This window comes from Pungitius pungitius, chromosome 15 (assembly GCF_949316345.1).
Source record: "Pungitius pungitius chromosome 15, fPunPun2.1, whole genome shotgun sequence".
Taxonomy (NCBI): domain Eukaryota; kingdom Metazoa; phylum Chordata; class Actinopteri; order Perciformes; family Gasterosteidae; genus Pungitius; species Pungitius pungitius.
The window spans coordinates 4503464-4518225 of NC_084914.1; the positions used below are offsets into that span (position 1 = coordinate 4503464).

Consider the following 14762-nt stretch of genomic DNA (forward strand, 5'->3'; position numbering starts at 1 on the left):
ATCTATACTTAATTTCTCCTTCTGGATTGGACGCTGTAGTGATGGAAGGATGGGTGGGAGAAATTGAGGGCAGCCGGCCATTCAGCCATATTTATTTGCGGAGTGATGGAAGTGGACGAAATACCTCAGAGGAGAAATGTCCCATTACTTTGTCCTGAACAGGTATCCCTGCAGGTCAAAGGATCACAGATCATAGAACAGAGCGAAATACTTGTTGTTGTAGTTGCGAAAGTACGAACTGTTACCACGGCAGGAACGAAGCACTTCTTATTGTAACAGAAGCACATGTGTGGGACAGAAAATATTTGGCGTTTTTCACGAAATTTAAAACCCAAGCATGTTGCCAACTTGCATAACTACTATTTTTTACTTTCCTGCCCAACTGATGAAAAATCCTGTCAACTTTACTCATGTTTCACCTCTAGTTTGGTGCAGAGAATCTATCGCTGAGGTTTTTCAAATGCTCAGCTGTCACTGGTTTACTATCAATCATTTAGCTACCTGTGCTTCTCAGTGGGAGCCGCAGGGAGGCGACGGTATGGTTTAATGACGGACTGGTTAACCCAAACAAAGTGATGGAAGCAACTTACAGGTATAAATAGCGATGGCGTTGGCGGTTGGGTTTGTGTGTAGATCTGTTTATCTGAGTGACTGCCGCCTGCTGCCTTTCGTTATCTCTGCCCTATACAGAGATAAAATATATAAATATCTCCTCATTTAGCTTTAGTTTCCACTCTACTGTCAAGTTCTATATTTTATGATTACGTTTTTTTGAAGAGGGTTTCATGAACATTGGTTTCCCAACCAATAAATGATAAAGTTGTCTCCAAAATAAGTTAAAACAAATTAAAAGACCAGAAAAATGGGTCTATAATAGCTATTTAAAACCAGTGTTTGTTCCCACATTTAAATTTCAATCTCATTCTAACTTGCATCTCCGCCGCCACTCAGCGACAATAAACATGATCTCCAAATCATCCACAGCAGAGATGAAGAGTTCACTTCAGACTCAGGAACCACCGCAAATCAGAGCTGAGGGACATCACAGTGAATCTGATGTAAGACAAATGTATGTACAACAGGAAGACAATGCAACACGACCATTTACTAAATAAACATGGTTCATTGAAGAGGACTTGAAACTACTATGTATAATATTTAATGGGGTCATTTTCTCAAGAACATTGCAAGTTTTCTTATTTCTTCTTTTTTTTCGCCTCATGATGGCAATACTGGTGTACACTAGCTCCTCTTTTTAGAGCCTCTTTTAATTTGATTCACCTGCCTGGTGAATAGACGGTTATTGAGTGATGTCGGGAGGTCTGAGATAAAGGTGAGGGCAGATTCAAAGAAATACCCAGAGGGTGCTTTGAAAGCATTGGGGGGGGGAGAATGGATTGATGTTAACAGAGCAAATGGACCTTTAAGTTGTAAACACAAAACTTATCTAATCTTTATTAGGAATTTCCAAATAGATTTTAATTTCTGAATTGATACATAATTTAAAGAGTAACAAATTACAACTCAAGTTTGATTAACAAGCCTACACTGATCTATACTTCAATCAATAAGAGGGAAAATCTATTTTTATTACTGAAGGCTGCACACGAGGCCGTAGATATACTGATCCCAGCAAAAGGCCGGAAGCTTTTATATGCCACAAAACACACTTTAAATCTAGCTAACACAAGTTCATACTTTGGAATGCCACTGGCACACGGTTACATCCCCGTGTAAATATGCAGCAGCCACGTGGCAGGCAGCGGGGGTTCGGCTCTTTAACGTCACCGCCGTGAGGTCACGCCTCAATCCTTTTGATTAATAGCTGTGCCATGCTTCCTCTGGCCGGCTAACGGCCAGCGGAGGCTCATTAGCCGGCCACTGAGGCCAGTGATGGAGGTTGTTCCGGAACCGGGGGATGTCAGTCGGGGGGGCTCTGAACCTGCGGGTCAGCCTCCAAAACTCTGGGCTGCCACAATAGAGACAGACGATTCAATTTCAAATTTAATTTGCATAAATACATTGTTTTTATGTTCTTTCGGGCATTTTACCAAGCAGCAGATTATATCTCTCTGTCTAATGTTAAGATTTTATACATCCATTACTGGCATGTTATTTTTCACTATAAGCTTTGCACTTTCCCTATTCCCATTATCAATATTATTATGTTATTACATGACATGTTGCACGTTAGCCATGGTTAAATGATCAAATTAAATAAAAGATGCTAGTGCATAGCCCCCAAGTCACTATGTTACATGTACTTGCATTGAGTGCAATTAGCTTGTTAATAAAATGGGGATTTTCAATAATGAGCTAAACTTATTACCGAAACCTTTCCCTTCCCCTCTTCTCTTCGGACAAGAAAGCTCTATTGGCTTTTTGTGCTTTTTTTTTCTTCTTTCACACAATCAATTGCTGCAATTTCAAATTGAAAAAGCAAAACAAGATCAGTCAGAAGGGTTGAATAGTATGAGAAGTGACGGCTGGTGGAAATGACGTTGAAGACGCCGTAAATCACACGCTGTTATTGGCAGGCGGATCATCGGCAGGTGGATTGAAGTCAATGTCAAGTTCAGGTAGAAATTCAGCAACATTTGACATATTGCTGAATTTAGCACAGCAACACTGCGTTGACAGAGGATTGACAAAGAAACCCGAGGCTTCATCTGCGGTGTGCAAACCTCAGCCGGTGGCTGGCAAGCACTTAAAAATGCATATTGAATCCCTAATGAGCAGAAAAAACAGCGTGACACCAGCCACAAAGATGAGTCAGTGTGTGTTTATACGCTAATGGCTCCATATTGTTTTCTGTCCCTCACTGTGTGCCTTAACGTTCACTCGCTTGTGTTGTTACGGCAACATTTCAGATCAGCTGCTATGGCAGCTGATCTGAAAATAGTAGAAAGTAGTAGAAGGACAAGCAAGCGGCCTTGTAAAGTGGAACACTGCAACCATAAAAACGCAAAAATGATCCACTTGTAGGCAAAAGAAAGCTTGTCTTATTCAGACTTTTGAGTTGACTTTTACCTTGATTCAACCCCAGTTGTCCTTTGAATCACAGACTCCCATCCTGCCTGCTGCACTTCATGTGATCCCTCTGCGTTCTCCAATAAAATCTCATTATCATCACCTAGAGATCAGCGGCCGGCTCTGCCCTCAAAGGTGACACCTTGGTTACATCATGTCATGGATTACTGCCAGTTCCTCGGCCACCTAATCACCATGTGCCATAATCTTTCCATCCGTCGTTGGGTTGTAGATCCCTTTGCTCCCCCGTGGATTTGTCCTTTATTAACTACAATTGTCCACGAGCCTTGAAAGACTTGCCCTGACCTGAGTGGGATTTCCCAGAAAACGATGTGAGGATGAAGATGAGTTGGAATCAGATGCAACGGATGCAACCAAACAAAAAAGCCAAACTATAAGCTCTTTTCTAGAGACTACAGTGGCTGGAAAATCAATAGTTTACCATTTGAGTTACTTCATTAAAGAATTATTTAGCTGTGAGGTTGTTGTTGTTTTTTTACATATTTTCATTCTATATAAACTGTTAGTGCTCCTGAAATTAATCATTTCCTTTCAGGCCAGATGACAAATGCAAATTGTTCAGCCTCAGCCAGACATTTAGCAGCATTTGGCTTGTGCTTGGCATTTGTTCTGCACCCTTAGTAAAGCTTAAGCCCTGTCTGAATATGGGCCCACGACACTGAAATAAGTCACTGTCTCTAAGGACAAATGGACTGTTTCCTCTACGGTGGATGAGAGTGCTTTTAGCCGATCTGCGCGGACTGTGTTTTTCTTTCTAATCTATGCTGCAGCTTTTAAACGAAGGAAAAGTCAAGTGGTTTATCCCTTCCTCCTTGTGACCGTGTACTCTGGAAAAAGCCTTTGCAGAGAAGCACAAGTAAAGAAGAGAAAGAAAATGACACAATCGTGAAATACAAAGTGTTATAAATGAATATAAGATCATTTCATACCAAATGCCAAACTAAACTAAAAAGCAATCTCCAAATAATTTCGCCTGTCTATTTTGCATTCGGTTGCATTCGGTTCCTCCTACAAACGCTCACTTTAAGCCACCTGCGGCATTTGGAACAGCCTCCGGAGCATCGAGGTTAATTGGAATCAGGCGTAAAAAGACATTCAATATTCTAAAAGTGACCACAAATTATGTTAATGGTGGTTTGAAGTCCTTGTTATCAAGGTGGAATCAATCTTGGCCACGTCCCTTGAGGTCAGCAGCCATACATAACAATCAGCACTGTGTGTGTGTGTGTGTTTCCAGAATGTAAAATGTCAGAAAGAAGATTATTCTATTCATAGAAAACAAGATGAGGGCCTACCTCGTACCTCGCCAACTTGAGAGTCAAATTTACATTAATCAGTGTCCAAGAACACCAAATATGTACACGCTGCAGAGCGATGCCTGTTTGTTTATGCTGCCCTTTTTTCTCTCCTATATGCGGAGAGGAATATCGACCGCATGTAAATCACATCAGTGTAAGACAGTGAGCCGGACACTGCAGCCTGAGGCGGGATTTAACCCTCCGATAATTAACAAAAATGAGTAATGTGTTACTAAATATCCGTTGCTGAAGCAGCCCGACAGCAGCGAACCTGATGGCCGTCTTCTCCGAGGCATCCGGTTGGTCTGCGGCCGGAAGATCGTCGGCCAGAATCTCCTCGGGGCTCCGCAGGTCAAACAGGGGGGGCTTCTGCTCTTTGCCTTTGATGCCCATCCCCGCCGTGATGGCGTTCCACAAAGCACTCTGGGACTTTGAGCCTGCAAAAAAAAAAAAAAAAAAAAGGCTTAGTTGTTGTGCTTGGTGGCCATGAATACAGCTTTCGCTTGTTTACCAGGTTTTTCTGTACAATGTAACAAACAGCAGACTTGTTAAACCTGCTTTCTATGGATTTCAGGATCTCAGCAGAAGAGAGAAGATTCAACCCCTTCATCATGCTGCCCCCAGGTGGATGTACGTTGTCAATGCAAGTTTACACACAAGTACAGAAGAAGCGCTTCTAGCCAAAGCAGAAAACTATTTACATTTTCATTATGGCAGCATTATCATTGATAAATTCTTTACATTTGGTCTAAATCACTTTAAAATATCAGATCGTTTTAAAAGTAAAATGTATTCTGGATAACCTTGTAAGTGAGTTTAATCTGAAAAAACAGGTTGAATTGAAATCAAAGAATTTAGTAATTGACTAATATTTAAGTAAAACTAATTGAGAGAACACTTACGTGAGAAACTAGCCTGTGGTCTGCTGGAGCTCTCCCCATCTTCGTTTGCCACTGGAGCAAGAAAAACAGTTGGAAAATAGTCAAGTAATGTCAGAAAATGTTGGAAGGAACACACAGTACATGAAAAACTCTACTGACTAAATCCATCTGTATCTACGGTTTTGCTGATATACAGACTTCTTCTGATGCTTTTTTTTTCACATGTGCAACAAATACAACAAATAATAACAAAGGTCTTTAGGTCAAACTGTTTTGTGCATAATCACACAAACATAAATGCTGCACTGAAATTGTAATGACTCACTCTGGCTGTTTTTGCTCATTGGGGTTAAACACAAGGGCTTCTTGTGCAGATGTGTAATTTAAACAATGACTGTGCTGACTGTGATTCCGGTGGCCGGTGCCCCGCCCACTAAACCCTGCGCACGGTTTGTAGGTGAAATACGTATTCTCATCTCGCAGTGCTGTTGTGGAGACAAAACAACTCACGCCGGTAAGTGAAGAGCACAGCGCGGCTGTGTCGTTCATCACTACGCGCCTGAAGAGGAGAACTTTTCCACGGACTCAGCCGATGCCCTGAATCATGTTCCACATTTCACCGTTTTTCTTCAGGCAAAACGAGCCTCAGATTTCAGTTCCCCACTAGGCCACTAGGTGCCGACTCCATAACAGGAAGACAGTAGAAGGAGGACAGAAACCTTCCCAGCACAACACAATATGAATAAATATTTTTTTCACAAACCGTTGGAAACAGTTGCGCAATGAAAGATAAGGCTATTTTTCAGTTACAGGTATATTTAGAAATATGGTCAAGCAATTAAAAACGAGGGTCAAATAATTTGCAGATGTTTATGTGAGAGCGATTAGGCACCCATTATTTATTCTCTATCGAGTGTTTTGGTAACATTTAAATGTATTTAATCATGCAATATGTGATCATATATTGAACAATATTCAAATAAGTAAAGATTATACCCATTGTTTTCCTTCGGAATCAAGAATTCAAAAGAGGTAAAAAGGGTTCTATGTGAAGGCCTTTCAGGTCTGATTCATTCATCACGTTACAGGGTTTCCTGGTGTAAATGGCTGCAAAAAACCTCATTCCAATTAAAGTGAATGAAGGTGAAAGGAAGTCATTTTGCAATAAATAATGTGCAGGTTAAGTCGGTTATCGTCTTCTTGTAGAAGGCTTTATTTCACAAAAGACGGCAACCGATGATCCCTAAGACCCTGGACAGTCAAGAACATGTGTGATTGAGCTCACGGTCGTTGCTGCTGTCGAAGCCATGAGAGCCAGGGGAACATTAACTGTGTGATGGTTTACTGCTTGGACTCTCCCCCTCGGCCCTGGCCCACCGCGGGACGGCATCCAGGGTCAAGACGAACATCTGGATGCTTAGATAAACTCCTCAAATAAAAACTAGTTCATTATATTCTATTCGGTCTCTAATCAGGACAGGACTGGCCTTCAGCTTAGCATGAGGACGTTCTACAGCCTGTAGTGAACATGCTGCCGTGCTAAGTCGCGCTGTGGAGGCGGGAGGCCACACCTCCTCAACATACTGGATGGCCTTGCTCTTTTACAGAGCTAAGCGAGTTTCTCCCCCCCCCCCCCCCCCCCCCCGGGGCACAGCATGCAGCTTCTTCACCGTTTCCCTATGATGAATGCAGGCAATGTCATTTGATTGGGGGGCTTAAAAAAAACAGATGGATCCCAGAGCTTACAAGCACAGTAAATGGAACAATCTGTAGCTGCTGAAAGAAAACGGAAACTTAAGTGTTTCCCGAGTTTTGACTGGGGCTCAAGTACTTGCAGCAGGATTTCAGTTTGTGAAACCGTTTCATTTGGCTTCAGTGATCCGCCGCCACCCCGGGCGCCTTCGGAGCGGCGACTGAGGCTCAGTTTTTGACCTTTTTTAATGTTATTTTGTTACAGCTGGAATGCCTTTTTTCCCCCGTGCTGCAGACAGTAGCGATAAAGGCTGCAATGGTATCAAAAACCATGAATTACATGGATTTAATTGTTGATTAAATTTTTTACACACTAAAGGTCAGTTACCGTCGAGGTCTCGCCTCTCAACAACAGATCATCATCAATCAAAGGAATTATAAAACATAATTTTATTACAACTTTGAAAGAAATAGACGTTTACGATTGTTGGATAATGGGAAATTTCAGATTCAGCAACAACGAACCAATGTTATGAAGTCATAAATATAGCACTGTGATGTCACCATGGAAACACAAGTTTCCTTTAATGTGAAAAAAAGGGATGTGTGTAAATCTGAACTGTGCCCACAGCAGGATGCAGAGAGAGGACATGAAACGCACAGAATGAATCTACTAACTATCACTATAACTAACTTTACTTTAATTAATAATTAACTAAATGTCTACAAGATATTGAGAATAAAACGACAAGCACACACAGAAAGATGATTGCAAGCAAGCAAAATAAAGAAAGGAAAATCTTCCTAGGAAATAAAAAATGTAATTAGAATATGACCTGAAATTGTTTCATTAGATAGCTGACGTATAACTGCATAGTACTCAAAAATATAAGGTGACCAAATTGTCATTAACAGTTTAAATTTCGCCAACCACAAGCTGGTGCCCGGTTCCCTCCGTCCGGCAACCCCTCCTAAAAGTTACGAGTTTAGCTGAAATCCGTTTCCTCCACCGATTCACAACATCAACAAAACATAACAGAGCTAACGGGCCTGTAACAGGCGACTAAACCCCCCAGTTTAACGGAGGACACGAGGTGTCCAGCAGGGCAATGAGCTACCAGCGCATAGGAGTCACGCTTCAGAGGAGGTGATTGGCAAAATGCTGTGCAGGCTGAATCCCTGGCCCAGTGAGCAATTGATTGTGACACTTGTAGGTTGCCATGACAACTGCCATGCTTGTGGGCAGCATGAGGGGAAATAGAGTCAACATGTGAACGAGGCCGTCTCTTTAAAAGGTAACAGGATGCACCCGAGCGAGCGGAAAATCCAAAGTCTATTTTCTGTTTGCTCATCAAATCATCTACAAGCTGCCTTTAATGCTTTTACAACAGCATCTGGAAATTATGGGAAGGCGTCTCTCTCCACCTGTTTGTGTGTCTTTGTGGCGTAACACTAAAGCTTATCAGTGCATTCATATCACGCACAAATAGCAGCGTGCGCAGTAGTCCGTGTTTGGTGTTCCACGTGTCTCGCGCTAAACCACAACAACATCAGCACCCGGCCTGTGGCCCACAGCTCAAACTGGGCCAAACTCGACACAAAGCTCCCTGAAGGCTACACCTTTATCAACCTAATCAACGGGGGGGGGCGGCGGCGGCGGGGACCAGCCAGGTGTGAGCGGACCCAGATCCGACCGCAGCCGGCACACAATGAGGCTTCGTCACAGCAGCCTTCAAATGAATTTCCAGCGCCATCCCCTTCGTACAGGGACAGTGTGGATGACAATGTGAACCCTTCCTGTTGTGCCTCATCAGCAAATACTGTCAACATTAAAGCAGCGTTAAATAACATGCAGGGGGGGGAGGTTGTGGTGAATGTGTCATTAAATTGTTTTGTTGCACAGCAGACATGGCTTTTCTCCGTAGTCATGTTTCTGAAGTCCATCATTTAATCATGCCTTTGAGCCCTGTTCCCATCTCCACCAGCACAAGAGGGAAATAAGTGGCTGCCTTTAAATGCTCCGCTATCTTCACCCTTATTTCATGTTACGTCTCGGTGGGCTGTGTGGGTTCGAAGCATTAAATGATCAGCGCAGCTCTGCCGGATTCCACGACATGATTAAAAAAAATTAAAAAAATAGATATTAACAGCATGACTGCACCCTGAAGTGACGCGTGATGGAAGAGTGATTCAATACTAAAGTTGACACAGCTCTCCGGGGGGGGGGGTGTGAGGCTGAGAAGCGCGTTTGGATATCAGATGTTTGTGCTCTCCAGCTGTGGTGGGGCGAGCGGCACTGATTGGGGCGTGGTTAAAAAAGTGCAGCCCGATGCGATGCAGAGTTGAATCGCCCCCTCAAAGCCCGTGTCCTAAAGTCTAAAACACATTCCCACTCTGTTTTGTGACACTTTGTGCTGCGGTACAAAGAACTCCAGCTCCTCACGCAGAGCATCTTCAGTGGCACCTTAAGTTCATCAACACTTTACTGGTTGTAAATTCTCCCCGGTGACGTAATCTGCCGCCTGCAGCACAGTTTCTTACCTATGGTGATGTTGAAGCCGTCGATGCTGAAGGTGGCACTCCGGCCCTTCCTAAACCGCTGCTTCTTGGAGTCAGCTTCCATTGCTTCGGCAGCCCTTGGTCACCCGAGAACCTTTAAATATATTCTAGTGCTCCTTCTGTCACTTGCGCTGCCTTGTTTGAGTTCTGTTATAGTAACTCCCCTGCTGGCAGGGGAAAAAAAGAAGAAAAAAAAAGATAAAAAATGTAGTCCTCGGACTCCCGCGTGTCGCGAACTGTCAAAGATTCAGCGCTTCTCATTAAAGACGCCGAGCGGGAGCGTTCCCGCTAAGTGACTTTGTTGTGAATCTCTTTTTTTGTTTTGTTTTTATCTCCCTCTCTCCGCTTCTCACGCCTCAACAAGCGCATTTCAAGGAGCGTACGGCTCTGGGTTTGTTTTTTTCCCTCTCTCGATCTCCCTCCAGCCCCCTCCCTCCACGCTTTCTCTCCTCGTCTCTCCTCCCCCGAGAGGTACAGTAGGTGTGAGTGGTGGGTGGCGGTGGCGGTGGAGGTAAAGGCGGAGGCGGACATCTCTAGAGGTCTTTACACGAGCGCAACTCCTCCTACTGTCGGGCGCAGTGGATGCTCCGAGTGTGTATGAGACAGGCTGTTGTCGTTCAGATGCACTGTGTGGAGCAGCGCATGCCTTAGTCCATGACCACAGTCGTGGAGAACAGGAGAAACTATTCAGTGAGTGAGTGAGTCAATGCCCCTGCTTTTCATTTTGCAGGAGTAACCTGGTCTTACGTGTAATAGGGTGCAAAAATCATTCTGCATTTCTAGTTTGAATAGTAACATGTCATGACATTTATTAATTTCCCCCTTTTTAAGCTACTGCTGGTTAGTGGAAAATCATTTTTTGTGCCAATTTTCTTATGCCTCTAAAAACTACCTTTCCTTTCACCTACAGTATGCACAGAAACACACACACACACACTTGTACACGTCAGATCAACAAAGGACAGAAAGCTCCCCTTATTAGCACCATCTGACATTTAGCTGAGGGATTCTTCCATGTTTCATTGCCCCCCCCTGATTAGTGTGAGTGAGTGCTCTTTATTCGCACACCTTTTAAACTCAATAGACTACACAAGCAAATTGCCAGTCATCAATAGGCACACGGCTCACTGCTCCAGCAGAGAAGCAGAAATAACCTCTTTGCTCATAAATTAAGCATTAAACATTGGTCGACGTTATGTTTTTGTGTTTGTTCTTCTCCTTCGGGTTCTTGCCTTGTGCCACTTTCTCATAAACAGCCACCATGAATTATCTGATTTACTTCAGCGGCATGTAATAACATTGAAGCGATGTGACATCAAAAGACAGGGAATCGTTAACACATCCTCAGCTCAATAACAGACAGGTTATTAAACGTTTTAATTATTAAAGGTTATTACGATATATCTCAGCGACACCTACTAGTAAGAATCTGCATCACAATCATGCACCCAAGAGTGATTGCAAATAAGTGTGTGATCTCAAAGGCTGAGGGTTCACTTAAATGCTCCCAGATCTGTCAGACAACGACATAATAGCAAAACAAGGACACACTGTATTTTTTTTAAACAAACAGAAAATGATGCATGGTTTATAAGCGATTTAGTCAAGAATCACAATCAGGGGATCTATCCAATTATAACAGAGCCAGTTTGAGTCCCTCAGTGTGGTTCCAGCGGACACATTATGCACTTGTTAGATAATTACACTCCATCTCACTTTGTTTGCGAGCTGCAATAAGAGCTCTTTATCCTCTCCTTGTGTCACGTGGCTCTCCGCAGCCTCCAATGGATGCCCTATCTAGCAATTTGTGAGCATCCTAATTTTGCAAGACCCTCACTGTGCAGCCTGAAGTCCTCGCCTGTTCTTGGGTAGCTTTTATGTCAACGAGGGCATGTGTTGAAATATAGAAACTTTTTTTTATTTCATTACCTTTTGTCAGGAGATTCCCCCAGGTAACCATTTATTTGAATAACTCAAAGGGGGTTACAATATGCTTCCATTTCCTTTCACATAAAAAAAAACCTATTAAGGTCCTAGCTGTGTCATCATGATTAACGATATCATAATATTGCTTGAGCCTTGTCGCCGATATTAAATTCTTCCCTTAATAAACGCGTCCAAAATAGCGCAATGCAATATATTAAAGAAGCACTAAGGTACCAAAGGACAGTGTTTTCTTTGAGAGCTTACTCCACAAAAGTAGGCGTCTGTTGAAGTGTGTTTATCACGGCCACCAAACGCTGTTCAAAGCTTCCCGTTTGATGCATTTGGGTTCGCAGAAGTTAGAGAGCGGATTACATAATGCACTTAACTGAAGGGGTGTGCTTCTGCATTCATGATGCTTCTGAAGGCTACGTGTTGCTCAAAAGCTCCATGTATTACCTTATTAACTGTAGCATGAAGGCTTTTCACAAAACATCCAAACTACAGGAGAAGAGATCTCTCATAGTAAGCGGAAACTTTTATTTTGGATATAGAGCATGGGCTTATGGGTCGAAGTGTTAAGTTTGCACACACTGCATTAAATAAAATAAAATACATATCCAAAAGGCTTATTTTCTTATTAATTTCCCCCTAACTAACCATAATGCATTTTGTGGCCCTGTGGTCTTTCTTCAATGCTGCAGTGACATCAACATTTCCATTTTAATGAGCAGATTTCCCCAGAAGCTACAACTTTATAGTTGCAATGTGATGATTCTCAAATTGAGTTATCATTTTGTGCAAAGTAGTTGAATTCTACACATTATGTTAGAAAGAGGCATAGTTGACTGCCCTCTACTGGTTTGTACTATAATTGTCCTATTGGCTGATCTAATGCCAGTGGACAATGCACACTCATCAACACCAATGTAAATGTGAGATGGTGTGAGTGCATTAAAATGAGAAATGCATGACACATGTACGATTTAACTTTCATGTTATTCATGTCAATGCATTTGATTCATACCAATGTCAAGCTAAATGCACAATAGATAATTGAATGCAGCGTGTTGGTTTTAATGCCACAGCATATTTTGGGTAGCGCAACAGCTCATTTGAGAGGCGAATCCTACACATCTGATGAACTCATCTCAAGATCCATTTTATTCAAGGGTCAATTGGGCTGCAGAACGGTCACTAGGCAACGGGAGGGCGTTTTAGACATGCGGCAATGTGCATACTGTGGGGTTGATGCAAATAGCACTCATTACATCAGCGTGCATTTTGAAGTATAGCAGATGTAGTACACCAAGTTATTGGACTGTGCTCCGGTGTCTATTTTTCTCCCCGACATCGGTGCAGACTGTGCTTACTGGGAAAGAAAAAAGAAACTAATCTAATTTTTGATGTGCATAATTCTTTTTTTTTTACCGTTTTTAGAAATGACACTGCTTCTGTGAACACCCCCTTGCTTTTTTGTCGCTCAACCTTTGATCTGGCGATCAAACACCAGCACGGGCCGACACCCGCAGATATTTATCAGTTGTGAAGACAAAGCGGAGGTAAGAGCTGATTTGGGGAATTAGAAATATATCATCTAGCAACCAATTAATTCAACAACAACAACAACAACAATAATCGTGTTTCCATTTGAAGCGAGTAAAGCTTCTATTCAATGAATCTGTATATTTGAAATAGTTGTTTACTTTCAGATGAATTAAATGAAAATCAAGGCAAGACTAGATTATATTGCAAATAACATTTTCCAAAACGGACATTTCCCCGTCATTATATTACGTCAATAGTTGATTGCGTAATCTGTCCCAGTAGCACATGGAGATTCAAGAAAACAACTTGGGATGAGAAAAAAAAAAAAAAACCCAACCTCATTAGTGGTCTCCCGTGGACTGCGGAACGACCTGCACCTCGTCAGTCCCCCCGCGCTCCTGTCACCACAGTGACACGTGCGTGTAATTGAGACACACAGGGTGGCAGGGAGCTTTCCTTTCCCCCTGCTAAGTACTCATTAGAGGCTCCTTTAAGGGGGGACGATAGCCGAGTCGCAAAACCTCAGGGAAATGAGCTGACAAAACTACGCCAAAGTGAATCCGAAAAAAGCGGTTTAACGCTCGTCATCATTCACCCGTTCACTCCGTATTCACACAGCGATGGAAGAAGGCTAGCCCCCGCGGCGTGCTATCAGGACTCTAACTAACCAGTCGCACACATTCACACGCACAATTTGAGGGTTTGAGCAGAGCTGTGTGGATCGAGCTGCCAATCCCCTGATTGAAGGACGACACTCGTGTATCACAGAGCCGCACAGTACCTGTGTTTAGGTTTTGGAAACGGTTATGAGTGAAAGTGACTATCACAACGACAACACTGAATCGATTATATGTTTTGTATCAATCCAAATATTACATTATTTTGTCCATCCAAATGTAAGCAATGAGCGATGAGCGATGTCCAACGGATTCATACATCATCACACAAAACAGTTATCAAGGACGTTTTGAAAAAATGTGATTCAAACTTTGATTATATTGGTAAATGAATTTTACACAAGCCAAAGTTAAGCCAGTAGAAAGATAAAGTATGACCTTCGAGCAACAGACTTTTCAATAGAGGTTTTGTTTGTGAAAATTTCGAAATGATTAATCGTTCATTGATTTGTGCTGATTCCAAACTCTAAGAAATATTTCGACCATCCCAACAAATCAACTGTGGCATCCAATCAAAAAACAGATTTGAAGAAATGTCTATGCATTTAACAAAAGGAACAATCTTCTCCCTAAAAAATGGATTACACAAAAGTCTCAAACAGGACTTAACTCCACTGCCTCTCATCCAAATATAATATCTATTAAACTGGAATAATTCAGTGACTAAATTACTCAACGGGGAACTGTCTGAACATCACAGAGTTCCTGTGCCAGTAATGCAATCATCAGCAGGGTGATTGCCGCTCCTCACCAGCCCTGTTATGGAAGAATCTCTCAAGTATGTAAGTGTTGAAACCATTGTAATTAGAAGTACAATGTATAATTACAATGGATTTGCATATCATCTTATTTGGTATGGGAGCTATAGTCTGAAGTTGTTGGTGCTGATGTCACTAAACTTCTCCGCTGGGCAGGGGTTGAGCTCTGAACACCCACGGGACCATCTAGCACCCAAGAGACCGAGCAGGTAGGCGGATCAGTAGGTTCTTGTCAGCGTTTTGTTCCTCGGGAGGAAGCAGATGAGTCAACAGTCAGCTGACAGTCTGGGAGGACACTCCTCGACACCCACGAACATCATCAGGGGACCAGGAGGGAAACTCAGCGATAGTCTACGGCGTCACGCGGCGTCACGC

The 14762-nt window shown here is 42.7% G+C and overlaps 1 protein-coding gene across 4 annotated transcripts in view; it reads right to left on the bottom strand.

Moving 5' to 3' along the window:
* Positions 1-14762, bottom strand: part of pde1cb (phosphodiesterase 1C, calmodulin-dependent b) — a 59243-nt gene that overhangs the window by 42656 nt on the left and 1825 nt on the right. For 3 of the 4 annotated variants that reach the window (XM_062557543.1, XM_062557542.1, XM_037457797.2), the window contains exons 2-3: positions 5252-5302; positions 4621-4786 (exon numbers count right to left, since the gene is read on the bottom strand). In XM_062557543.1, the coding sequence (XP_062413527.1) occupies positions 4621-4786; positions 5252-5302 (217 nt within the window). Of the gene's footprint in view, positions 1-4620; positions 4787-5251; positions 5303-9463; positions 9944-14762 lie in introns of those variants that run through there. The other variant, XM_062557544.1, reaches the window with a different exon arrangement.